The sequence below is a fragment of the Podarcis pityusensis genome, assembly GCF_964106645.2.
Source record: "Podarcis pityusensis genome assembly, chromosome: 15".
In the NCBI taxonomy this organism is placed as follows: Eukaryota; Metazoa; Chordata; class Lepidosauria; order Squamata; family Lacertidae; genus Podarcis; species Podarcis pityusensis.
In genome coordinates, this window is record NC_138040.1 from 158,154 (window position 1) to 183,045 (window position 24,892).

Below are 24,892 nucleotides of genomic sequence, written 5' to 3' on the forward strand. Positions count from 1 at the left end.
CTGCGGTTCCACCTCTCACAATGTCCCTGGCCGCAGGCTGCGGGCCCTCCTTGCCCCCCAAGTCTCTCCCTGTGCCCCTATTCCTCCCCCCATCTCCTCACCTTGCCCCCCTCCCTCCAGGTGCTTCAAGGACTTCCAGCTGCAGCGGGCCAACAAGATGGAGCTGCGGAAGCAGCCGGAGGACGTGGGGGTGGCCCGCCGGACAGAGTTCTACTTTGCCCAGGCCCGGTGGCGCCTGACCGAGGAGGACGGGCAGCTGGGCATTGCTGAGCTGGAGCTGCAGCGCTTCCTGTACAGCAAGGTGGGGTGGAAGAGGGGGGAGGGGACCCCCAGCTATGACACCAGGAGAATGAGAAATATTTTATTAATTAATTAAACTGAGCTTGTAGTGTCTGTTTAACTTCTGCCCTGAAAGCCACACTGCTTTGTCGGATGGCAGCTTCATTGGAAGGCAGCCCTGTTTAGGGACGCTTTTAATGTTTAATAGACTATTGTATTTTAATATTCTGTTGGAAGCCGCCCAGAGTGGCTGGGGAAACCCAGCCAGATGGGAGGGGTATAAATAATGAATTATTGTTATTATTATTATCTATCCAACGCCCTGCAATGTAGGAATCCAAGGAGGAGAGTGGGGGTCACAGCAGATGCTGCCATGGTCAGGGTTCACCGTGCTGCCTCCTCTCTCTCTCTCTCCCTCTCTCAGGTGAATAAGTCGGACGACACGGCCGAACACCTCCTGGAGCTGGGATGGGTCACCATGAACAACCTCCTCCCCAACGCCGTCTACAAGGTCAGTGGCAGAGCCAGCACTCCCCCCCCCCCCGCCCCTTGGACTCCCCACTGCCCAACCTGGAAGGTGGAGAGGCTTGGGGCCATTGCGTGGGCTCTGCCTATGAATGCTCTGGGCATACACAGAGTGTTTTCCCCACTGCTCCTGAGCCTGCCAAGCCCTATGACGAAGCCTCTTCTTTTGAGTGGGTAGGGTGTAACATTTGTGACCACAGCAACCTTGCCCTGTCTGCTCCTGCCTGCAGGTGGTCCTCCGCCCTCAGAGCACCTGCCAGTCCGGCCGCCAGCTGGCCCTGCGGATTTTCAGCAAAGTCCGGCCACCAGTGGGTGGCATCTCTATCAAAGAGCATTTCGAGGTGAGATGGCGCATGGGAGAGAGAGAGGTGATGGGATGCATGTGGCAGGAGCTGGAGTCGGTTAACTTCACTGGTGTCATTGAAGTTAACTCTTTAGTCAAAGAAACCAGTGCAGGTCTAGCGATCATAGAATTGCAGAGTTGGAAGGGACCCTGAGGGTCATCCAGTCCAACCCCCTGCCATTCAGGAATTTCAGCTAAAGTATCCAGGACAGATGGTCATTCAACCTCTGCTTAAAAATCTCCAGGGATCACTTCCCTGTAGGTCTTGCTCCAAGGACTGAAGGTCCCTGCCTTCCACTGATCTTTACGTCTCCTTTCCCAGTTCCTTCCCCAGCAGCCTAAGGCTGTGCTGTCTTGTCTCTCTTTGCTCCTCCCTTTTCATCCCTCTTCTGGTTCTGGGAGACCAAAGGGGAAGGGAGCTGGTTGCAGCAAGAGGGCTTCCTCCCCTGCCTGCCTCCTGTCTCCTGGCCCCCTTCCTCTCCAGCCTCTGATTCTGCACTGCTCTCTGCTCCAGCCTCTTCCTGCTCACCAAACCCTGTCACCTCTTCAGCTTCTCACACCTCCTCCTCCCAGTCTGCCCCCTCTTCTCCCTCTGACCACTCATCGTTGTCCCACCCCAGATCTCCTGGCCTTCTTCCCCGCTGGTTCCCCCCACCATTCCTCTGTGTCCAGGCAGTCTATGGAATCATGTGAGGGAGAATGGGGTGGGAGGGAGAGGGTGGCAAGGCTCCACATGTCAGGGATCCTGACCGCCCCTCCCGCCCCGGCCAGGTGAACGTGGTGCCCCTCACCATCCAGCTGACGCACCAGTTTTTCCACCGCATGATGGGCTTCTTCTTCCCGGGACGCAACGTGGAGGAGGAGGAGGTGGGCGATGAAGAGGACAAGTCCAAGCTGGTGACGACAGGTGAGCTCCTCCTGGCCTCCCATCAGTGCGCTTTTTTTAAAATAATATTTTTTATTAATTTTAACATATAAATTATAAAATGTACCACAAAACTTATCACTTATACAATCTTTTTAGACTTCCATCAGCCCTTCTGATGATCCACCGTTTTAACCACTTCTTATGCATTTCTTAACTTTATATTGCCTTTACATCTCTTAACAAATCATCCTCCCCCTTGTCCATTTTTACAATACTTCTAATAATGCTCCTCACAAAACTTCTTGCAACCCTACAAACGTCGTCTGTTCTTCACAAATACTTTTCAAATAGTCCCTAAATTTACTCCAGTCTTCCGTGAATTTCTGGTCTCGCCGGTTTTGAATCCTTCCTGTTAGTTTATCTAATTCTGCATAGTCCATTAACTTCATCCTCCATTCTTCAATCGTTGGTAACTCTTCTTGCTTCCATTTTTGGGCCAATAATATTCTTGCTGCTGTTACCCATCTGGTTTCACCCCATCAGTGCACTTTTGCCATGACCTGGCACTTGCCCAAACACTGCGCCGGGCAGAAATAAATTTGTGACCAGCTCCTATCCCCACAGAGGAGACTGCCCTGAGCGATTCCCTGTTCTCCCTCTACTCCGCCTTCACTGGGGAGGGACGGGGCTTTATGTGTGAGTGTGCTGTGGGGAGCGGGGAGCTGCTGGGAGCAGAACCCCACCCCTGCACCTCTTTCTGCCCTATGCAGGCATGCCAGTGGTGAAGCCCCGACAGCTCATGGTCTCCGAAGATTCCCTGGGGACGGGGAAGGGCATGGCTCAGGGCCTCAACCGGACGTCAGGGGTCAGGCGCTCCTTCCGCAAAACGCCAGAGGTAACTTGCCCCTCTTGTGGGGTGTGAGAGCACGTGGGCGCAGGGGGCGTTGGTGTTCCCCAATGTGCTGGTTGCAACCTGACAGCCATGCACAGTGAATTTTATCATTAAAAATAATAATAATTGTTGGGCTGGGTTTGGAGGAGGGTCATTATGTTATGTTACGTATATGCATATGCCGCCCACCTGGCTGGCAGATGGGGCCCCTTGGTGCTTTCTCCCAACACAGGCTCCTTCCTCCCTCCCTATAGCGGAATGGACTCCTTTGGAAGGTAGACTGCTCTCCCCAGGGAGGCTCACTTTGCACCTTCATTACACACCTTTAGGCACCAGGCGAAAATGTTCCTCTTCAGCCAGGCCGATTTGGCTGATTACATCCAATACCCTTTTAAACGTGTTGTGGGGAAGGTATTGTTTTGTGTGGTTTTTTCTTGGTTTTATTATGTATTCTGTGATTTATTCTCTTATTTTTATGAGATCTATGGATGAAGGGCAGTATACAAGTTTAATAAATTAAAAAATAAAGGTGGTGGACTCTCTTTCCTTGGCGGTTTTTAAGCAGAAGTTGGGTGGCCGCCTGCCTGGGAGTCTTTATCTGTGATTCCAACCCTTCAGTTCCATGATTCTGTGGTTCTAGTACCCAGTAGACGACATCGACAAGATGAAGGAAAGGGCAGCGATGAATAACTCGTTCATCTACATCAAGATCCCACAAGTGCCGCTCTGCGTGAGCTACAAGGTCAGCTAGTCGTCCTGGGTTTGGGGTTTTGGCGCAGACCATGAATGCAGCATGGCTTTTCCTTACCGTCGTGGTCACTATCACATCATGTGGCAGAGAGTTCCATAAGTTAGCCATGAGCTGTGCGAAGAACTCCCTTCTCTCTGTCCCCAAATGGGATGCTGTGGCATCCTGGGCGATGCCCACACAACCTCTTGGCTCCGGCTTGCGTCTGCTGCCGCCTTAACCCCATCCAGAACCTTCAGATATGTGGGCGCTCCCGTTTCCTGGGGCTAGGGTGCGGGGAGCATGGCGGGGAGGAGGAGAAGGGTGTCCCTATTCCCCTGACCTGCTACTTCTCCACCCTCTTCCCCAGGGGGAGAAGAACAGTGTGGACTGGGGCGAACTCAACCTGGTGCTGCCCTGCCTGGAATACCACAACAACACCTGGACGTGGCTGGACTTTGCCATGGCGGTGAAGCGGGACAGCCGCAAGGCCTTGGTGGCGCAGGTAGAGTGGGTGCTGGCGGAGGGTGTGGGGAAGGGGCACGGGATGGGCCAAAGACTGCAAGGGGGGGAGTTTCTGGTTCACCCTCTGCCTGCCAGGCCTCTGCTCGAAAGATTGCCAGGGCTTAGGAAGGAGCCTTACAACAGGGTCCTATGAGGGTGGCATACAGCCGTCGCAGCTAGTAGCCTTCGGTGGCCTTCTAGGAACGGAGGACTTGGCCGTCTGCAGAGTCCCTCTAGCCACCAGTATTGCCTACACTGTCCAGCAGTAGCTCTCTTAGGGTTTATAAGAGCATAAGAACAGCCTGGTTGCTGGATCAGGCTGATCTAATCCAGCATCATGTCCTCACAGTGGCCAAACACCCCACAGAACCTAGGACTCCAGATAGACTGTCTCTGGAGGTGGAGGCTGCATAAAAGCATCCGAAGAGCCCTTCAGCTATATTTTATCAGCAGTCTCAAAGCGTCAGCAGGTGGGCTGGACAACCCACCTGCCACACCCCCTGGCACCATTATGCCAGGTGATTGGCAGGCGCACCATCCAACCCGCCTAGAATCGTCGGATTGTAGAGTTGGAAGGAACCCCAAGAGTCATGTAGCCTGACCTGCAGTGCAGGAAGCGCAGCTAAAGGATCACAGGATTGTAGGACGGGGAGGGACCCCAAGGGTCATTTAGTCCAACCCAATGCAATAATCGGGAATCAAACTTGGCCAGCCGGCAGCAGCATGGGGGACAGACCCGAAAGTTCACCCCACACCCTCTTTTAAGGAGCAGAGCAGACAAGCGCCCCCTTTCCCTCTCGTGCCCTTTTTTTGCAGGTCATCAAGGAGAAGCTCCGGCTCAAGCCGGCCACGGGCGGCAACGATTCCCGGGGCAAGCAGGAGGGCAAGCTGGAGGGCCACGTTCAGCAGCAGGAGGAGGACGAGAAGGCCCGGCTCCTCATTGGCCTGAGCGTCGGAGAAAAGGTCCCCGGGAAGAAGTCCATTTTCAGCAGGCGCAAGTGAGGCCTCTGCTCCGCTGCCCCGCTGGCCGGGGAGAAGAGAGGAGGTGGCAGGGAGGACGTCTCCGCCACCAGGGACCAAATTTCCTGCGGCACATGGGATGTGCAGGCGCCCAGAGAGTCCGGACACAGCCAGGGACCCAGCCCCGCTGGATGCCTTGTGGCCGGAGTGTCACCCCGCGGGAGCTGGGGGCCTGGCGCCACGGGACGATGACCAGGGCTGTCTGCGCTGGCCTTGGCGTGGTTGCTGGGTGGGGGGTGCCCTGCTGTCCGCCTGCTGCTCTATGCATTGTTTGTTGGGAAACGGGAGGGGAACAGAGTTTAAATAAGAGAGTTTATCATTTGGAGCTGGGTGTGTGTCTGTCTTTACTCTCTCTGGGCAGCCAGCAGGGGAATTGGGGCCCTTCCTCAGCTGCACTGTGCCACCTTCCTTTTGCAGGGCCCTGCTGCATCTAAGCATTGCAGGGGGTTGGACTAGATGAACCGTGGGGTCCCTTCCAACTCTACTCTCAAATTGTTCCGGCTGGCAGGGCTCGAATTTGGGCTTTCACCAAAACCATTTATTCCAGACCAGGCGGGCTCTATACTGCTACTCCCTGGGGCCCTTAAAATATCACTGGCATTTGCTACAGGGACTCTTTTCAAAACTGGCCTCTATCTGCCCCCCCTCACAGCTTGACTGGGATGCAGTTTTAACTCTTACAGAGAGGAGACCTATTGAAATTCACAGCAATGGCTCACTTTGGCCTGTTAAATCCAGCGGACCTGAGCTCAACTTAATCCGAGTTGAACTTAGTCCTGGGGAACCTATTATCAAACCTAAGGGCCATAATCTTTTCTGGGCAATGTGTCAGGGGCCAGACTGGCAGCAACCTAGTGGTAGGCGGGGGTCACAGGCCAGAGACGGTGAGGCAACAAATGCAGGTTTTACCTTTAAACAGCAGGCTAGTCTTTGCACACAAACAAACACAGTATCTGTCCTCCATCCCAGGCAGGCAGGAGTCATTACCAGAGTTTAAGGACAAATTCCAGGCAGGCAGAAACACTTGAGGAGCGTATGGAATGAGGCCAACAAAGCAGGTGACCTTGGGCGACTTCCAGGGGACTCAGTAGAAAGGTCTGGCAGAAACTAAGATGAGGAATTATTTTGGGTTCAGGCCCAGTGGGTTGCACTCATATGGAAAGCTCCTCTTAAAATCTTTCACTCCTGCTCACAGCAGCATTTTTGGGAAGACAAGCATCCATTGAAGGATCATCGGAACACAGAATGTTAAAAGCAGAGGCGGACAGGCAGGCAGCACCCAGAGCCAAATGCGTGCAAGTTCCTCTCTGCTGAGCAAAGCTTGATCTTAAGAATCACCCACCCACAGCCATGGAAGCACCCTTTGCATTGCGGGGGGTTGGACTAGATGGCCCTGTGGGTTCCCTCCAACTCTACGGTTCTGACTTGCTCTGGTACATTATTTCATTAAGATTATACACCACTGGAATGTTAAAAACACACACACAAAACATCAAAGTGGTGCACAAAAGAAAATAAAAGTGTTTTTAGCAGGTGCCAAAAAAAACTACAGTGAAGGTGCCTGCCTCATGTCAAGAGGCAGGGAGTTCCAAAGTCAAGGTGCTGCCATGCCAGAAGACCATGTTCTTACAAACGCAGAATGGGTGTTATGTGACCCCTGTAGCCAGTTTTGCCAATGAAAAGAGTCAAGTGGGCACATAGTAGGTAAATTTCAGGAGTGCTTTTTTTGCTTTGGGGAAGCTGAGCACTCTGATACGATTTGCACCCACAAGAGTCCAAATAGACACCTGTGTCTCGTCTGTGGTTTCCTTGCAGGAAGGTGTGGATGAGTGTCAGGCTGTCACCCACCCCAGAAAACAATTTATCACCTGGTGCCATCAAACCAGCAGTCAAGAGGTTGCTGGAGGCCAAGTCTGAGTGCTGATTCATCCACCTCAGTATTGTCTGGACAAGCCCAGCCCTTTCTGGGGACTGAACCCAGGAGCAAAACTGACCAGCCCCCCTCTTCAGACGCAAGGAGTATGTGGTCTGCAGAAAAGGGGCACCCTAAGCCACTCCAGCCCACTCTGGGGTCTCACCCCACCTGGGACCCTCTTAAGAAAGTTGAAGAGGCTCATACCAGGGCCTCTTTTGCAGCACTGGAAAAACAAATTAAGGAGAGCTCTGTGTCTGGTGGAAGACTCAAAAAAATGCATGGTAATACAGGGTCTCATCTGCCAGTGGGCACACTGCCCCTTCCTGCCACACAGATGCCACGGCAAGTTGCTATCGAAGAAAGATGCTCTGGGTACCAGTTTCTGGGAGGGAGAAGTCCCAGGTGTGCTTGATGCATTAGGCAGGAGGGGGTGGGGCTGAGACCAATCAGATCCCTTCCCTGGGGCAGGTTGGGTGGAGCATAAAGCGTATCAAGGGCCCGCCCCATCGACGTGCATAATAAGAATCTCAGGCGGGGCTCTATTTTGCATAAAGGGCGTGGCCTGCATAATAAAGGAGGGCGGAATAAAATATATACGGGGCGGGGAATAAGGAATTGAGGGTGGGCAACCCGAAAGACACATAGGGGTGAATGTTATCATGCGTGGCTTGCATAATAATAAAGTGGGGAGGGGAATCTGTTCTGCTCGAGGGGCGGAGCTTGGGTGGCGGGGGCGGGGCTGCAATTTGCATCCTGAGAAGCACAGGTCTTGCGTTTTACATAAGGGGCGTGGCTTTGAGAATAATGAGGCAGCTGGAGCGGCTTTGTTTTGCATGAGGGGCGTGGCTTGAATAATGATAGGACGGTTGGGGCGGACCTGTTTTGCATGGGGGGGCTGCGTTTTTTCATCCTAAGGAGGGCGGTCCTTATATTTGCCTACGGGGCGTGGCTTTGCGCGAGTGGGCGGGGCCCAAGGTCCTGAGATTTGCATGGGCGGGGCCAGAGAGTCTCTCTGCGCGATCCGGCTTAGCGGCGCTGCTTACGTAAGGCGGCTTAGCGCGGAGCGGGCGATGGGGCTGGCCATGGGGCGGGCGGGCTGAGGGGCCGAAGGCGCCAGCGGGGCCATGGGAGGCGCGGGGAGCAGCAGCAGCTCCAGCCCCGAGGAGGACCGGGCGCCGGAGCAGGCGCCGCCCGCCGGGATGCTCAAGGTAAGGCTCCTGCCTCTGGGCATGTGCAGAGCGCCTCGCCCTCGCCTCGCCCCTCTTTCCATTGTCCTGGGCCTCTCCCCTGAGCATAGCTGTCAACTTTCAGATTTGAAAATAAGGGATCGGCAGCCTCACCTGTCCCGGGGACAGTCTACGGGATATCTAACAATCTGGGACAGCAGCGGGAAACGGTGCTGGAATAAGGAGATTTCCCGCAAGAAAAGGGAAGGTGGACAGCTATGCCCCTGAGTTTCCTCCTCCCGACAGCCCTGCGAGGGGAGCTGTGTGGCCAGAGCGCCCTGATGCCTCGCTGGCGTCCCAGTCTGCCCTCCTCGCCCCATCCCCACGACAGCCCTGCAAGGTAGGCCAGGCAGAGAGAGGCAGCGACAGGAGCTTCGGGAAAAGCAAACTTGCCCAGTAATAAAGGAGCCTGCCGGTGGGGGATCGGCGCCTCGTGGGGCGCAGAGGGTTCGGGACGGGGGGAGGCAACCCCTTGTAGCCCCCCCCCCATTTCTCCTTCCCTTCCACCTATTATTTGCTGCCTGAAATGTGATCTAGGCCCCTCCGCTATCTCAGGACTCTACCGCCTCATTCTGCCGCGGGTGCAGCCAGAGAATGCTCTATATATTCCTTCATCTTCCTCAAGACAGGGATCCCCCCAAAAGAAATATTTGGAACCCACCAGCCTCTGGCTTTGTAGCACTACTGCAGTGGTCCCCAAATGGGGTGGCGGGAGACACACAATAAATTCACCCTGGTGCCCCCTACCCTATAAAAAGCAGCGTGCAACCCACTATTCTGGACAATGCTTTTGTTCAGCCAAAGAGCAACAGTCTGCTGCTCCTGCAGGTTTATTCAAAATCCAAATGTATTAGATGGATGGACTTGATCCAGTGAGACCAGCTTTTGAAAGTCTGAGAGTTATTTGCACCTCCAGTGCCCGCCTGCCACCCCCTTGCCTCTTAGCGCCCCCTAGATAAAGTCACCGCCCCCCCCCCGAGGTGTTTGCTACCACTCATTTGGGGAGCTGCTGCTCTAAGGGTGGTGGTGTTGCGGTTCTTCCCCTCCCCAAATCTAAATTAAATTCTACCACTTTGGGACCTAAATTGGATCTATCTCCTTTTAGAGGGATTTTGTGTGTGGTTTTAGCTTTTGCTCCAGCTGCAACACTTCTGGAAGAAGGCAGGCTTCGCCACAGTTTGCCCAGGCTGGACTGCTGCAGGTCATTCTCTGTGGGGCTGCCTTGGGAGACTGTTTTGGAAACAGCTGCTGACACAAACAGCTGCAGCCCCCTCGCGAAAATGGGACCTTGAGACTCCATTTGTAGTCAAACTGCAATGGACTCCAGTTTGCTTGAGAGGTTTTGATTTGTTTTTTAAACTGGTTACCACATTCAAGGGAAATGGAACCCAAGGTATTTTATGAGCTGCCTTCTCCCGTGGAGTCCTCCCTGCCTGTGAATATCTTCTTTGTCTTAGAAGCAGCAAATGGGAATTATGGGGCAGGGTAGTCTCAGACACTCTTCCCCCCATTGCTGGGAGAACCCTCTGCCCCGCTTGCTGTTAATTAATCAGTTCAGTACATTTATATCCCACCTACACTGACTGGCAGCAACCTTCTGCAGTTCCAGGGAGTGGGGGGGGTCTCTCCCTGTCCTTCCAGGATTGAATCTGGGGCCTTCTGCAAGCATAGCAGGTGTCCTACCCCTGTCCTATGTGTACCTTAAAAGCATTCCTTCTATAAAGCTCATACTTTAATGCTGATCTTTTTTATTTTTATTTTTTACATATTGCTTGGTCAAAAAGCAAAAGACAGGCACACAGAAACCTCAAAGGGGCTCCAAGAAACCCTCAGAATTATCTGTGCTGTTTGGGTTGTTGTTTTTGTCATAGAATCCTAGAACTCTGGAGGTGGAAGGGACCCCAAGGGCCATCTAGTCCAACCCCCTGCTGTGCAGCATTTAATATAAGAAGGGACTGCTGGATCGGGCCAAAAAGGGCCCATCTAATCCAGCATCCTGTTCTCACTGATAGCCGTCTCCTCCATGAATTTGTCCAGTCCAAGTTGGTGGCCATCACTGCCTCCTGCAGCGGGGAGTTCCAGAGTTTAACAAGGCACTGTGTGTGCAAGGAGTCCTCGTAGCGGGAGCAGGAGCCCTTGTAAAGAGCACGCCATGGCAGGACAGGCATTTAAATAAATTCTTCCCCTCTTCGACTGTGTATTGGTGGAAAGGTGTGCAGCTAAGACAGTAACTAAAGGAGGCATTATGATTCCAGAAAAATCACAAGGGAAAGTGTTACAAGCCACTGTTGTGGCAGTTGGAACAGGCTCTAAAAGCAAGAAGGGAGACGCTCTTCCAGTTAGTGTAAAAGTTGGTGAGAAGATTCTGCTACCGGAGTATGGTGGAAGAAAAGTTGTACTGAATAACAAGGACTATTTCATATTTAGAGATGGAGATATTCTTGGAAAATATGTGGATTGAACAGTTCATCTTGCTGCGTTATCATTAAGTTTTCATTCCACAAAAAGTGCTCAAATGGTTCTGTTCCATCATGTAAATAATTTCTCTATTTTCTAATAAATGCAAATTCTCCCAAATTACCAAGTATCATTATGACTTCAAAATAAAACAATGTGTATAGCCAAAATACATTTCTTACTATCTTAAAAAAACCAAAAACTAGGCACTGTGTGGAGAAGGGCTTTCTTCTACTTGCCATGAATCTTCTGACATTCCGCTCCAATAAGTTCCCCGCTATTGCTGTTACTAAAGCCTGTCCCTTTTGTCTGCTCCTACTTTCCTTGGGGCCTCGCCCCATGCCTGTCCTTCTCCGCAGGGTCGTGGGGCCAGTTTCCTGTCCGACGCCTCCTGGGCACGGGGCTGGAAGAACCTTCTCTCCAGCTTTGGCGGCACGCTTCTGGGCCTGGAGAGAGCCTTTGCGGGCAGGAACCCCCTGAAGCGAGAGTCGGGGTCTGTGGTGGAGAAGCTGCCCCAGCTGGCGAAGGAGGGGGCTGAGAGGACCCTGCCCCAGTGCATCTCCCTCTTCTTGCCCGAATTCCCAGTCCAGCCTCCAATGGGGCAGCGCCAGCTGAAGGTCAGTGCCCTCCTAAGTGGGGGGAATTAAAGCGAGTCTCAGGAAGCAGATTTGGGGGAAATTATTCTTTTGCATTTTTATCCCACCTTTTCCCCTCGAAGATGCTCAAGGTGCTGTATGTGGTCCCCTCCCCACTCCTCATTTAATCCCCACCACAACCCTGCGGGGTAGGCGAGGCTGAGAGGCAGCAGCTGGCTCACACCAGTGAGCTTCGTGGCTGAGTGGGAGGACTCGAACCCTGGTCTCTCCCAGGCCCTGGTCCAGCATTCTAACCACTTCACCACCCTGCCTCTCACGGGCACCCGCACCGGGGACAGCAGAGGTGGCGCGTTCCCCCTTGGAGCATCGGAAGCTGCCATAGCCTGACTCTACCCACTGGCCCACCCAGCCAAGCGCTGTCAGTCTGACTGGCAGCCATTCTTCAGGGTCTCATGGACGGAGGCTTTGTCCCAGACCGCCCTGAGACGCTGTTGTCGAAAGAGCCGGAGTCCTTCTGCCTGAAAAGGACTTGCTCTACCTCTGAGCAGTGGCCCTTCCCTTAAAACACAGCAAATTTCTAGTCCTCATGGTTCTGAATGGACGTCTGGTTTAAATAGGAATGGTGGAAGCTGCTTTAGGCAGATGATTGACCCATCTAGCTCCCCCAAGACCCATTTATACCTGGAGGAGCGTCTCCACCCCCATCGTTCTGCCCGGACACTGAGGTCCAGCTCCGAAGGCTTTCTGGCGGTTCCCTCGCTGCGAGAAGCCAAGTTACAGGGAACCAGACAGAGGGCCTTCTCGGTGGTGGCGCCTGCCCTGTGGAACGCCCTCCCATCAGATGTCAAGGAAATAAACAACTATTTGACTTTTAGAAGACGTATGAAGGCAGCCCTGTTTAGGGAAGTTTTTAATGTTTGATGTTTCATCGTGTTTTTAATATTCTGTTGGAAGCCGCCCAGAGTGGCTGGGGAAACCCAGCCAGATGGGTGGGGTATAGAGAAGGAGAAGGAGAAGGAGAAGGAGAAGGAGGAGAATTTTTTATATCCTGCCCTCCCCAGCCGAAGCCGGGCTCAGAGCGGCTAACAACATTATTATTATTATTATAAATTTATTTAGGAACATAGGAAAGCGCCTTATTCCGAGGTCAGATCAGTATTGTCTGCACTGACTGGCAGCAGTGGCTTCCAGGGCTCCAGGCAGAGAAGCTGGAGCTCCTGGGGCTGGAACCTGGGATCTGCATGCACAGTTGGTTCTCTGCCACTGAACCCCTGTCCCTCTTCATCCTTGCAGATCCTGGGCTTTGTGGCCAAGGGGTCCTTTGGGACAGTCTTGAAGGTCTTAGACTGCGGGCAAGAGAAGGTCTTTGCGGTCAAGGTGAGTGCCCTGCCTGACCCCCAAGACCCCCAGTCCTCTGCCTCTCTTTCTTCCTCAAAGTCTCGTTTCCTTTCAGGTGCTCCCCAAAGTGGAAGTTCTCCGCCGAGACACCCTCAAGCAGTGCAAGGAGGAGGTCAGCATTCAGGTGTGTCCTGAGCTCTGTGGGTGCAATATCTATTCTCATGGGGACAGGGTGTTTTTTTTTGGGGGGGGGTGTTTCCTGAACTCCTGGGGATGCCCTGCAGGACTTGAGATTCAAGGCCTTTGTTCATTTATTCAATTTATTGTATTTCTATGCTGCTTGCAAACAATGACATAATGGGACATCACAAACGCAGCATAAACTAAACAATGCAATAAACAAATCACCAGTAAAACCATTAGTCTGCATATAGCAATATTCAGCCCAAACCAATACACTGTACACCAAACATTCATTTCTCCTGATATGGAAAAAGAGAACAAATGAGCACCAAGTTATTAACGAGACAGCCAAACACAGGTGGTCACTAAACAGTTACATACAAACACAGTGTATGCATAAGAATTATAAAGAAAAACACGAAACAGTAAATAAAACATACATTAAAAATTCCAGAATCTTAAATTGCAAGGGAGTCCACATGACCTTGTCTAAGTTGAGCAGCCTTTGCTGCAAATTTAGCTGTGTTAAACGTTGGGTGTTTAATGTTTGGGTACCATTGGACGCCGTTTTGAATCAAGTTGGAAGACTGAGCCTTTCCAGACTGCTCTGATTTTCACCAAATTTGTGTGTTTGTGACTATATATATATATCAGGCCTTCCAAGTGTCCCTATTTTCCAGGGACAGCTCTGGATTTACAGAAGATGTCCCAGTTTCTGATTTGATCCCGGAATGTCCCACTTTTCCTATTTTCATCAGAGAAATATTGGAGGATAGGGAGTTACGTGACCCCCAACCTTTAGAAAACATCTGAGGGCAGCCCTGTATAGGGAAGTTTTTTTTAATGTTTAATGCTCTATTATGTTTCTTATATGTTGGAAGCCACCCAGAGTGGCTGGGGTAGAAATAATATCGTTATAATTATTATGCAATAGGACGTCTCTGTTTTCATCAGAGAAATGTTGGACGCTATAATATATATATTCTGATGGTGGAGAGATGCACCATTGAGCATCATTTTGAATCAAAATCCAGAGGGAACATTCTAAGACCACACTCTGAAGACCAAATCTCTCTCTGCGTGTCCGTTATCTATATGCGTGTACAGTGGTACCTCTGGTTATGTACTTAATTCCTTCCGGAGGTTCGTTCTTAACCTGAAACTGTTCTTAACCTGAGGTACCACTTTAGTTAATGGGGCCTCTTGCCGCCGCACGATTTCTGTTCTCATCCTGAAGCAAGGTACTATTTCTGGGTTAGCGGAGTCTGTAACCTGAAGCGTATGTAACCTGAGGTACCACTGTATTTCATTTTTAGTGAACGATAGATGGGCCTTTGGGTGGCATTTTGAATCAAGACGAAAGGCCGAACCTTTCAAGAGGGCATTTATTTCCACCAAATTGTGTGCGTCTATTGTCGTGGCGATGGAATGATGTTTATTTGTCCTGAATAGATTTTGGTCCTTTGCGATCTCCGGCTGCACCATTGACCCCCTTCCTCCGCAAAGAGGTTGATATGTCTTCCAAATCCAAGAAGCCCCTCTGCCACCCGCCCCCCAAAAGCCCTCCCCTGCTGGGCTCCCTCCTTCACTCACCGCTCCCCTTTTCTCTTGTTCTCCAGAAGCAGGTCAGGCACCCTTTTGTGCATTGCCTGGGAGACAGCTGGCAAGGCCGCCGCCATCTCTTTATTAGTGAGTGACCATCTGCCCTGCGGGGCTCGGCTAGAGTAGAGATCTGCCCCCCCTCCCACTGTCCTTCTCTCCCCACCCTGTGCCCCCCACCCTCGTGCGTGTCCAGCCATGTGCCGCTGAGCCTTTGCCCACACATGTGACTCCTTGTTTACTCTTCCCGGAGCTCGTTCTGCTTCTCCCCTGCCATAGGAATCGGCTGGCTCTCACGGCCTGTGCAGGGATCAACGGCTTCTCCTCTCTCTCCTTCCCCGCTTCTTGCCAACATACCGTTAAAAAAAAATTTAAAAAAATATTTGTTAACACAAAAAAGAGAGTGCAAAAAAAGAGGGAAAGACTAAAAAACCCAGACCGTTAAGCGTCACAGCCTGGGAGAGCAAAAGTGCAAAGATACAGGGATAATAAAGTATTAACTCGTGCAAAGATTCCCTTAGCAAATAATGTTATTTGCAGTTAAAGGTATTGCTTTTTCAAATAATATGATCTACAAAGGGACTGTTTGCCCGAGTTAATACTTTTACATGGTGTTGTTTGCAAAGGGGATCTTTCTATTTTAGTAATACTTTACTAAAATAGTTGAGCTACCTGGTATCTTTGTAAAAACAAAAGTATTCTCCACCTGTAAGTTCCGTTGTTATTGCGAAAAAACGGTTTTGGGTACCCTTAAATGAGCCAGACATTTGCATATACTGATGGCACTGAATGACCATGTGCCTCAATATTTGTATAAGGAATACCATATTTATGCGAATCTAATGCACCATTAAATTAATGCGCACCTTGGTTTTCAAAACCTTGAAGCAAAAAACCCGATCTGCTGGGGAATGTTAATGTGCACCCTAATTTTCACGGCGTAATTTGGCAAAATGTGCACATTACGTTTGAGTAAATACGGTAAAATAATGCCATACACAAGAACCCTGTGAGGTGCACCACCATTGGCTCTCTCTGTCTCTCTTGCTGGCCTCGGGTCCCCCTCTCCTCTGTCCCTCCTTGAACCCCACCTGGACCCTGAATTTCCTTCTGCCTTCACCCCTGGGCAGCAGGTGGCTGCTTTCAAGGCTGTGAGCACAGCATCCAGCACCTCTTCCCTCGTTCCAAAGTATCCTGGGAACTTTAGTTTACCCCTCGCGGTGCTACGATTCCCTGCACCCTGAACAAACGATAGTTCCTGGGCTGCTTTTGGAGGAAGCCACCGGCTGCACCATACATTTAAAGCGCATGGCTTTCCCCAAACCATCCTGGGAACTGTGGTTGGTTAAGGGTGCCTGGAACTGTAGCGCAGTAAGTGGGTAAATGACAGTCCCCAGGATATTTTGGAAGGGGGTGCGTGCTTTAAATGTGCTTTTGATATATGGGGCATATGCGTTGGAGGAAAAGGACATGTACTGCATGTACAAAAGGCGCAAAGTGGGGTTAGCAGGCTCTGTTCAGACTCTATAAGTAACACCCCCCTCTTTTTCCCACCCCCTCTTATCTCTCCCTGACCACCAGTGTGCACATATTGCAGTACTGGGGATTTGTACACCCTTTGGAAGTCGGTGGGGCGTTTTGCCGAAGCCGTAATCCGCCTCTTTGCTACGGAGTTGGTCCTGGTGCTTGGTAAGGAAGTGCTGTGGGTTTGGGGACAAGGGGGGGTCAGTCTAGATGATGCCCTGAGTCCTTTCTAATTTGGGGGGTCCTGTCCAGAGTGAGGGTTGAACTCTTAGCAGATGACTCCATTGCTGGCCGGACAAGTCTCTTTGTAAGACAGTGGCCGGAGCTGGCCTCTTGAGTGTCCTCATCAGCGCCCGAAAGGACAATCCAGGATGCAAGAGCCCCCACGAAGTGAGGGGGTTCCCCCGGGCTAATGGGTGGGCCCTTCCTCCGAGCCTATGCTTTTTTGGAGTGTGTGAGCTCAGTTGGGAGCCGAAGACAAAGAGATCCGCTTGCTCTGTGCTGGATCCAAACCAGCGACTGATGGAGAAACAATACGTATCTTCTGGGGTGCTCCTGCTGTGAGCCTCTTGCTCAGGTTGCATATACAGTGGTTCCTTGGATCTCAAACTTTATCCATTCCGGAAGTGCGTTCCAAAACCAAAGCGTTCCAAAACCAAGGCGCGCTTTCCCATCGAAAGTCATGCGAAATGGATTAATCCGTTCCAGGCTTTTAAAAACAACCCCCAAAACGGCAAGTTAACATGAATTTTACTATCTAACGAGACCATTGATCCATAAAATGAAAGCAATAATCAATGTAAAAGGTAAAGGTAAAGGGACCCCTGACCAGTCGTGACCGACTCTGGGGTTGCGGCGCTCATCTCGCTTTACTGGCCAAGGGAGCCGGCGTTTGTCTGCAGACAGCTTCCGGGTCATGTGGCCAGCATGACTAAGCCGCTTCTGGTGAACCAGAGCAGCGCACGGAAACGCCGTTTACCTTCCCGCCGGAGCAGTACCTATTTATCTACTTGCACTTTGACGTGCTTTCGAACTGCTAGGTTGGCAGGAGCAGGGACCGAGCAACGGGAGCTCACCCCGTCGTGGGGATTCAAACCGCCCACCTTCTGATCGGCAAGTCCTAGGCTCTGTGGTTTAACCCACAGCGCCACCCGCGTCCCAATAATCAATGTACTGTACAGTACTATAAAATAAATAAGACAGTATTGTACACGATAAAAATTAAAATTAAACATTTTTCAAACCTGCATCATACCTGATGATAGTCATTGTTGAACAGTAGCTGAACAGGGTTCCATACAGTCACAAAAACAAATGAACCGAAAAAGCCTCAAAAATAAAAACGCAAAATAAATAGCAAAAACAAAAGCACCAAACTTAATCCGTTCCGGAAGTCCGTTTGACTTCCAAAATGTTCAAAAACCAAGGCGCGGCTTCTGATTGGTGCAGGTGCCCTGGAAAAAATAGCCAACAGCCGCATCAGACGAATTCCGAAAAACGTTCCAAAATCGGAACACTTACTTCTGGGTTTTGGGTGTTTGGGAACCAAGGCGTTTGAGAACCAAGGTACCACTGTACACACAAATAAGGCTGTGGGCGCTCAGAGCCCCATTATCTCCACTGTCCCTCATTCCAAGGAAATCCTACTGGAATCTTTCTCCTCTGGGAGACTGGGGTGGGGCGTGGAACAGGAGAAACTTCACCCAAGCCACCGCTGACCTCTTTGCCCCACGCCAATGGGGCAAGCCCTAGAGAGTTCTTCACATACTTTGGAGCAATCACAGCCCTTAGTAATAACCATAATTTTTACCACGGATGGAAAATAAAATTGGAATGACGTTTCCTTCTCTTCCTTCTCCCAGGCTACCTCCACAATCTGGGCATCGTCCACCGCGATGTCAAGGTACAAGAGACACCTCCTCCCCCTCCCCCAAAAAGTTTCATTGTGGGGCAGGGAAATGGGAAGCTGCCTTATCCCAAGTCAGATCCTGGGTCCATGATCTAGCCCAGTATTGTCTCCACTGACTGGCAGCAGTCGTTCTCCAGGGGTCTCTCTCCCAGCCCTGCTGAGAGATGCCTTTAGGGGGGCCTTTTCGCTATGGGCAAGGGCCTCCCACCCCCCACTCCAACCCCCAACCCTGGGATTGGCCCTTCTCAGGGGATTTGGCCCACCACCCAAACTCCTGGCATAACTTCAGCCTGGCCCTTTCCCAGATCTCTGCCTCTTGCACTTGGCGAACCCTTGGTCCGAATTCGAGTGCCGCCAGAGGGGAGGGCACCTTCACACCCTCACTGGGCTGCTCTCTTCTCTTTACAGATGGAAAATATCCTTCTGGATGAAGAAGGTGTGTCCCGCTCGGGCTGGCAGGGGAGGGAGTTCCTGAATGTCCTGCGGGGAAACAACATATTATTCTTACCTTAATAAATTTGCCTTTTTATGTTGCTTTAATTCTACCAGAATTTAAATGCTTTTTAGTGGTTATCATTCACATGTTTTTTGTTTTTTATTTTTGGAAGCTGCCCTGAGTTCTAGTGGGGGGGGCAGGGGCAGGAAGGAAAGGCAGATAACAACAACAGCAATAGCCACCCCAAATCCTGTAACCACTTGAATGACTTCCCTGCCTATTGTGACCATTGTAATGCATGGTACTAGATGTTGTTTGGTCTGTAAATTTCATTTTGATTGCTACTCTTTTTTGTTGTTCTAATTTAGTGCACCCTGTAGAATTTAAAATGGTTAACGCCATAAAGGACAATGTGAGAAATAAAAGAAGTAGTTAAAATGCAATTAAAAGTCAACGTGCGTATCCAGTGTGATGGGTGCTCAGTATCCTGTCTTCAAACCCTCCAAAATCCGCAGACCCTCCCATGAGCTTCCTGAGTGGCTCAGTGGTTAGAGTGTGGGACTGAGACTTGGGAGATCAGGGTTCGAATCCCAAGTCAGCCATGTCTGGGTGTCTCTTAGCCTGGCCTACCTCACAGGGTTGCTGTGGGCAAATAACCGTGTATGCCAGAGGTTCCTAATTAGTGGAGTTCTGCAGAGCTCCTGTTTTTCAAAAATCAAGCCACGGACCCCCTACTTTTGATATCTCTGCGCCCCCCCCCCCCCGGGAACTCCTGGTGCATGACACCGTCAGCTCTGTGGAAGAAAAGCTGTAATTGCAAAAAATATCAATAAATACGTCCCAACCAGAGAGGAATGGCAAACCAAGCTGATGGGACTAAGCTGAAATGGCAGAACTGACCGGAAAGCTCAGGAACCAAGAAGACAAAAACTTTACGAAAGAATGGGGGAAATTGATAATTTATTTGGGAGACCACTGTAAGCAGATGAAAGCACTAACAAGGGTTTAATAACACTTGGAATGTAACAATCACTATGGACAGATGCAAAATATGGATTATGAAGCAGTATGCAGTCAAAATGGTTCACAATAAGACCCATGGATGGGGATGGTGGGAAGTCTGGAGATTGAGAGAAATCTCCAAATATTTACTTGGTGGCTCTGTGGTCTAAACCACTGAGCCTCTTGGGCTTGCCGATCAGAAGGTCGGTGGTTGCCAAGCTAGCAGTTCGAAAGCACACCAGTGCAAGTAGATAAATAGGTACTGCTGCGGGGGGAAGGTAAACGGCATTTCCGTGCGCTGCTTTGGTTTTGCCAGAAGCGGCTTAGTCCTGCTGGCCACATGACCCGGAAGCTGTACGCCAGCTCCCTCGGCCAGTAAAGCGAGATGAGCACCACAACCCCAGAGTCGGCCACGACTGGACCTAATGGTCAGGGGTCCCTTTACCTTTTTATTGTTCTAACTCTATGCTTGTAAAATCAAATAAAAATAATTTTCAAATTGTGTGGGTCTCTCTCCGGGCTGCAATGCCCTAACTTGTTTATTTTTTCTCTCTCCCACTGCAGGTCATCTGAAGCTGACTGACTTTGGCCTCTCCCGCCACCTGCCCTGGGGCGAAAGGGCCTACACCATTTGTGGGACCCTCCAGTACATGGGTACGGGCGGTTAAGGCGGCAAAGGGGACAGTGGCTAACTGGGACGGGGGGCGTCCTTGCAAGGCTCAATATCTCCTCCCCTCTTCTTTCTTTGCAGCCCCGGAGGTCTTGAGTGGCGGGCCGTACGCCCATGCGGCAGATTGGTGGTCCATGGGGGTGCTGCTGTATGGCTTAGCCACTGGGAAGGTAAGGCTGTGAAGCAGCTTGGAGAGAGAGACTCCACTGCATGTTCCCCAGTTCTCTGTCTCCTGTGAAGGTATACTACCTTCGGAGATGGAGGTTCCATTAAGAAGCAAAGACCTGATGAAGAGAGCACAGCAGAGGTCACATTTTCTGAGAATCCTCTGGAAAAACAATCTCTCAAAGGTCCTGTTGATGGCATTTTACCATTGTACTGTGGAGAGTGTATTAATTTATGGTCCGTGTGTGTGGTTTGGGAGCTGCACGGTCAGGGGAAAAACAATGCTGTCCAGGGTTGTAAAGACTGCGGAGAGAAGAATTGGGTGCACTCTTCCCACCTTGGATCAAATCTACGCTTCCAGGTGCCATAAGAAAGCTGCAGAGATAGCGCAGGATAGTGCGCACCCCGGAAATAATTTTTTTCAGCTTCTGCCTTCTGGAAGAAGGTACAGGGTTATAAAGACTAGGACTAGCCACCTGAGAAACAGTTTCTACCCAAATGCGATTTTGGTTTTAAACGCAGTGTAAGGAGTCTCTATGGGAGTATATTGTATTTAAAAATGGGGTATCAGAGTTTTTAGGGGGCTAACCATGTTGGGATAGCTGGGATAGCAGGCTTGTTGGGTTTTGAATGTTTTATGTAGATTTTTCAATTTCGTTGTTCTGTATGGGGCAATGACAATAGAGAGTATTGTATAAGGCGAGCCTGAGGTGGAATCAGGCCAGCGTCCTGTTCTCAAAGGGCCCAAATGCCCCTGAGAGACTAGGAATCTTGATAGACTGCTTCTGGACATGGAGGTTCCATTGGAGCAGCCCGTTGCTGGATCCGACCTAGCCCACATCCCTGTTCTCACAGGGGCCAAAACATGCCCCAATGGGAAGCTTGCGAGCAGGATCCGGGCAGAAAAGCATTCTCCCTGCCTGCGGTTTCCGGCAACTGGGATTGAGAAGCATTTTTGCTAGAAGCCATCTCCTCCAGGAATTCCTCCCGTCCTCCTCCTCCAGTCGACTCTGTGGCCCTCACAGCCTCCTGCAGCAGTGAGTTCCATGGATCAGCTGTGTTCTAGCAGCGAAATTCTCTTTGTGGGTAGCAAAGGAGGGCGACTTGCATGAGAGAGGAATTGCTGGGCAGGGATCCTAGGGCAACTCTGCGTTCCTGCATGAATGTGCGAGGAGGCAGAGAGGAATCCAGCTCTCCCACGTTCTTTTCAGTTCCCGGTGGCCCCTGAGAAAGACCACGTCCGCATGCTGGAGAGCGTCAAACGCTGCAGCTACGCCATCCCAGGCACCCTCAGCCTGGGCCTCCGCCTTCTCCTCAGCGAGGTGAGCTGCAGTTTTGTTCTTAATAGTAAACTTTGGGCAAATCTAAAATGTGATATTGCACAGACCATAAACTTGATGGTGCAAGTGGTCAAAGGGTTCAGTCACTTACTGACTCCGGTCTAATTCCTTCATTTCAGGGGGTTGGGCTAGATGACCGCTGGGGGACCCTTCTGATTCTGGGATTCCCACTTCGGAAACCTTTAACGTATATCTGAGCCGGCCTTCGCCAACCCAGTTGTCTTGGGCCACAATTCCCCTCAGCCCACAGCCAGCATGCTGCCAGTTGGTGCAGAAGATAATGAGCTGGGTGGACCCGACTGGGTGCAAGGCACTTTTTAAAACCAGCCCTTCATTTGAGATCATAAGGACTAGGATCTTATGGGCATAAGCAGTGCTTTTTCTATTAAGAAAATGTTTAGGGGTACTCTCATTTTCCTACTCATGTTAGAGGGGAATTTTCCACTGGTGGCAGATGACAGAGACTGTGACTCCATGAGACAGGTGTAAAACCAAATTAAATAAGGACTTTATTTTAAAACAACAAACAGCAAAGCTTGTGGGTGTTTTTCTGCAGGCAGGGTTCAAACTGCAGCTTTTCTCCTTTTGTAGCCACGGCCAGCTGCAACCAATTAGCCCAGGGCTCACAGAAACTGTTCTTAAAGGTACAAACATGTTTCTGTGCAGAATGTCTCCCAACAGTACTGCCCCTAAATGAGGCCAAACTTAGATTCACAGCCACTCTGGGCACAAGAATATAAACAGAGCCCTTCGTCTGGATCAGACAAAAAAGGGGCCGTGTCTGTTCCAGCATCCTGTTCTCCCAGTGGCCATGTGCCCCTAAGAACGCGGGAAGTGAGATAGACTGCCTCTGCAGCTGGAGGCTCCATAAGCAGAGCCTGGCTGGGAGATCGGGCAATGTGGGTCCCACCTAGTCCAGCCTCCTGCTCTCACAGTCGCCAGCCAGACGCCCCCCAAGGGAAGCCCACCAGATTCCCAGGGACTGGTTTCCAGTGACTGACAGCAGTGGGCAGAACACAGCCACCAGGGCTAGCAGCCACCCTTCTCTCGAGGCCTCGAGGCTCAGTCCTGTTCTTCCCAGGAAGGGCTGGTTCCCTGTCCCAGAGAGTTGCTGCTGGCCAGTGTAAACATCATCATCATTAATAATAATAATAATTATTATTATTATTATTATTATTATTATTTATTTATATCCTGCCCTCCCCAGCCGAAGCCGGGCTCAGAGCAGCTAACAACAATAAAAGTAACACAGCATTCTAAAATTCATTCTAAAATCAATTCAAAATCAAATTAATGGCAACCATTGGGCTAGAGTTCTACGAGGATCACCAAAGGAGGGGGTCAGACTGTGCCTTGGCCAAAGGCCTGGTGGAACAGCTCTGTTGTCTCGCAGGCCCTGCGGAAAGATGTCAAGTCCCGCAGGGCCCTGGTCTCTTGTGACAGAGCGTTCCACCTGATCGGGGCCACAGCCGAAAAGGCCCTGGCTCTGGTTGAGGCCAGCCTAACCTCCCTGTGGCCCGGGACCTCCAAAATGTTTTTGTTTGAAGACCATAAGGTCCTCCATGGGACATACCAGGAGAGGTGGTCCCATAAGTACGAGGGTCCTAGGCCATATATTAATCATAATATCTGCCCCCCCCCACCTTTAGCAGGCCATAGACTATCTAATGGCCAAAGGCTTGGGTAAAGAGGAATGTTTTTGCCCATTTCCTCAGGATGATGGTACCAGTTGAGCCTCTCTTGGGAGGGAGCAGCCCACAGACAGGGAGCCACCACCGAGAAGGCCCTTGCCACTCTCCCAACCTTTTGGGGAGGGGACACATAGAGAAGGGGCACAGGATCCAGGGCGGTTCTGCATTTGGTGGGCAAACAGTTTGTGCCAGGCAGCTTCTGCCGTCTCCTCTGACTGCTGCCCGCTCTCTCCGTCCAGCTCCTGTGCCAGGACCCCCAGCGGCGCCTGCGCTACCTCCACCACTTCCGCGGCCACCTCTTTTTCCGCGGGATGACCTTCGACGCAGAGATGCTTCGGAAGCGGCCGGTGGATGTTGTGCTGGGCCTGCAGAGCCCCCGGGAAACCCCCCTGGACTCGGCCACCTTTTCGGATTTCGATTGCGACCTCGTGGCGCCCTCGGGCCAGCCGTGGCCGGGCTGAGTGGCCCCTATCCTCCTGGGGGGCAGCAGTTCTTCTCAGGAGGCCCAAATCCGCCCTCGGGAGACCCCCGGGAATCACTGTGAGACCTTCTCAGGAAATGCTTCTTCCAGGCAGCTCTTTGGGCGAATGAAACCGCCAGGGATCTCAGAAAGCCCGGCCGAAAAAGCGCCGGCCCCTCTCCGGCAGGGAGGCTGGACCCCCACTTTGCCTGCCACCCCCCTGGCTACTGAGTTCTCCCACTATGCAAGACCGCCACCCAGAGATCAGGGATGACGAGCGCAGCGAAATTTCCTTCCCATGTAAGGCCAGCGTTGCACAGAATGGCAAAGATGGCTTGTCAGCTGGCTGCCTGCAACTTCCTGTGTGTGCAAGAGTCCTGTGGAATCCAGAAGCTTGCCTCTTTTCCCCACCAACCCTGACCCTGAGCTCAGCTAATCTAACAGGAGAGACTAATAACCGTAGAGAGATATATTCCTTCGCTATGCAAGAGGCAGACGGGCTGTGATGGGCTTGCTGCCCCTTCCTCTTCAGACGTGCCAACCCCTTTCCCCCTGTGAGAATGGATTCTGGCCTGTTTCCCCTCTGTTCAAGAAGAACAGGAACCTTTTCCTCCACCCTGGTTCCTAACCTTCTTCCTCTCCTCGCCTCCTCTGCCCCCGTCTCTGTGCTTTTTCTTAAACGAGCAATAAATCTGTCTTTTATGGGTCTCTGCGGTTGGATGGCGAGTTCTCGTCTTTTGTGCAGGCCGCATTGCGGCACACCTGGGGCTGGAAGGTTAGCAACGGAGGGGAATAAATCTCAATTCCGGGAAGGCTGTGTCCTTTTTATTCCACCCCACCAATCTCTCCAGAGTTGCTGCTCAGCCCCTTACCTCCCAAAGGAGCCCAAAGGGGAAAAACACAAGCAAGAAAAAGCACATTCATGTATTTGGAGTGTTTGTACCCCCAAAAAGGCACCCAGAGCAGCTGACGCACAATTAGGGTTCGCGTACGCCCGGAATTTCCAGGAACTTTGTCTGGGCTGGAATCCTGTTAATGTTTGGATGTGTGGAAACCCTAAAAAGCCCCCCTTCAACAGTTTTTTTGCAGAAAAGCTCAACAGCTTTTTTTCACCCCCCCCCCCAAAAAAAGAAAGAAAAACACCTTTGCCTAGAAAAGCTAACAACTTTTCTGTCTGGATTTTCACTTTCTGAAATATGGCAACCCTAGATTAATTGGTTATA

The 24,892-nt window shown here is 51.2% G+C and overlaps 2 protein-coding genes and 1 pseudogene across 3 annotated transcripts in view; all 3 read left to right on the forward strand.

The window, feature by feature from the left end:
• Nucleotides 1-5,483, forward strand: part of BLTP2 (bridge-like lipid transfer protein family member 2) — a 42,973-nt gene extending 37,490 nt beyond the window's left edge. The window contains exons 32-39 of the mRNA XM_080984086.1: nucleotides 121-301; nucleotides 704-790; nucleotides 1,035-1,145; nucleotides 1,919-2,054; nucleotides 2,786-2,910; nucleotides 3,548-3,649; nucleotides 4,005-4,139; nucleotides 4,955-5,483. Of these exons, the coding sequence (XP_080840212.1) occupies nucleotides 121-301; nucleotides 704-790; nucleotides 1,035-1,145; nucleotides 1,919-2,054; nucleotides 2,786-2,910; nucleotides 3,548-3,649; nucleotides 4,005-4,139; nucleotides 4,955-5,140 (1,063 nt within the window). The 3' untranslated portion in view covers nucleotides 5,141-5,483. The remainder of the gene's footprint in view (nucleotides 1-120; nucleotides 302-703; nucleotides 791-1,034; nucleotides 1,146-1,918; nucleotides 2,055-2,785; nucleotides 2,911-3,547; nucleotides 3,650-4,004; nucleotides 4,140-4,954) is intronic.
• A 2,671-nt stretch (nucleotides 5,484-8,154) lies between these two features.
• RSKR (ribosomal protein S6 kinase related) lies at nucleotides 8,155-24,377 on the forward strand. Its single transcript, XM_080984083.1, has 12 exons — nucleotides 8,155-8,281; nucleotides 11,116-11,373; nucleotides 12,646-12,729; nucleotides 12,806-12,874; nucleotides 14,493-14,562; nucleotides 16,054-16,161; nucleotides 17,859-17,899; nucleotides 18,314-18,341; nucleotides 19,908-19,997; nucleotides 20,095-20,183; nucleotides 21,390-21,500; nucleotides 23,449-24,377. Exons 1-12 carry the CDS (start codon nucleotides 8,198-8,200, stop codon nucleotides 23,668-23,670), a joined length of 1,254 nt encoding a protein of 417 aa, XP_080840209.1. The 5' UTR covers nucleotides 8,155-8,197; the 3' UTR covers nucleotides 23,671-24,377.
• LOC308464634 (10 kDa heat shock protein, mitochondrial pseudogene) lies at nucleotides 10,437-10,926 on the forward strand (annotated as a pseudogene). Its single transcript has one exon. The product of its transcript is annotated as a 10 kDa heat shock protein, mitochondrial pseudogene (transcript).
• Nucleotides 24,378-24,892: the final 515 nt, after the last annotated feature.

Excerpts from the sequence above, each read along its gene's own strand:
- RSKR (XM_080984083.1), top strand. The coding sequence starts at position 8,198 with ATGGGAGGCGCGGGGAGCAGCAGCAGCTCCAGCCCCGAGGAGGACCGG. Across the intron at positions 8,282-11,115 it reads CGCCCGCCGGGATGCTCAAG|GGTCGTGGGGCCAGTTTCCT; the intron begins GTAAGGCTCCTG and ends CCTTCTCCGCAG. Across the intron at positions 12,875-14,492 it reads AGGAGGAGGTCAGCATTCAG|AAGCAGGTCAGGCACCCTTT; the intron begins GTGTGTCCTGAG and ends CTTGTTCTCCAG.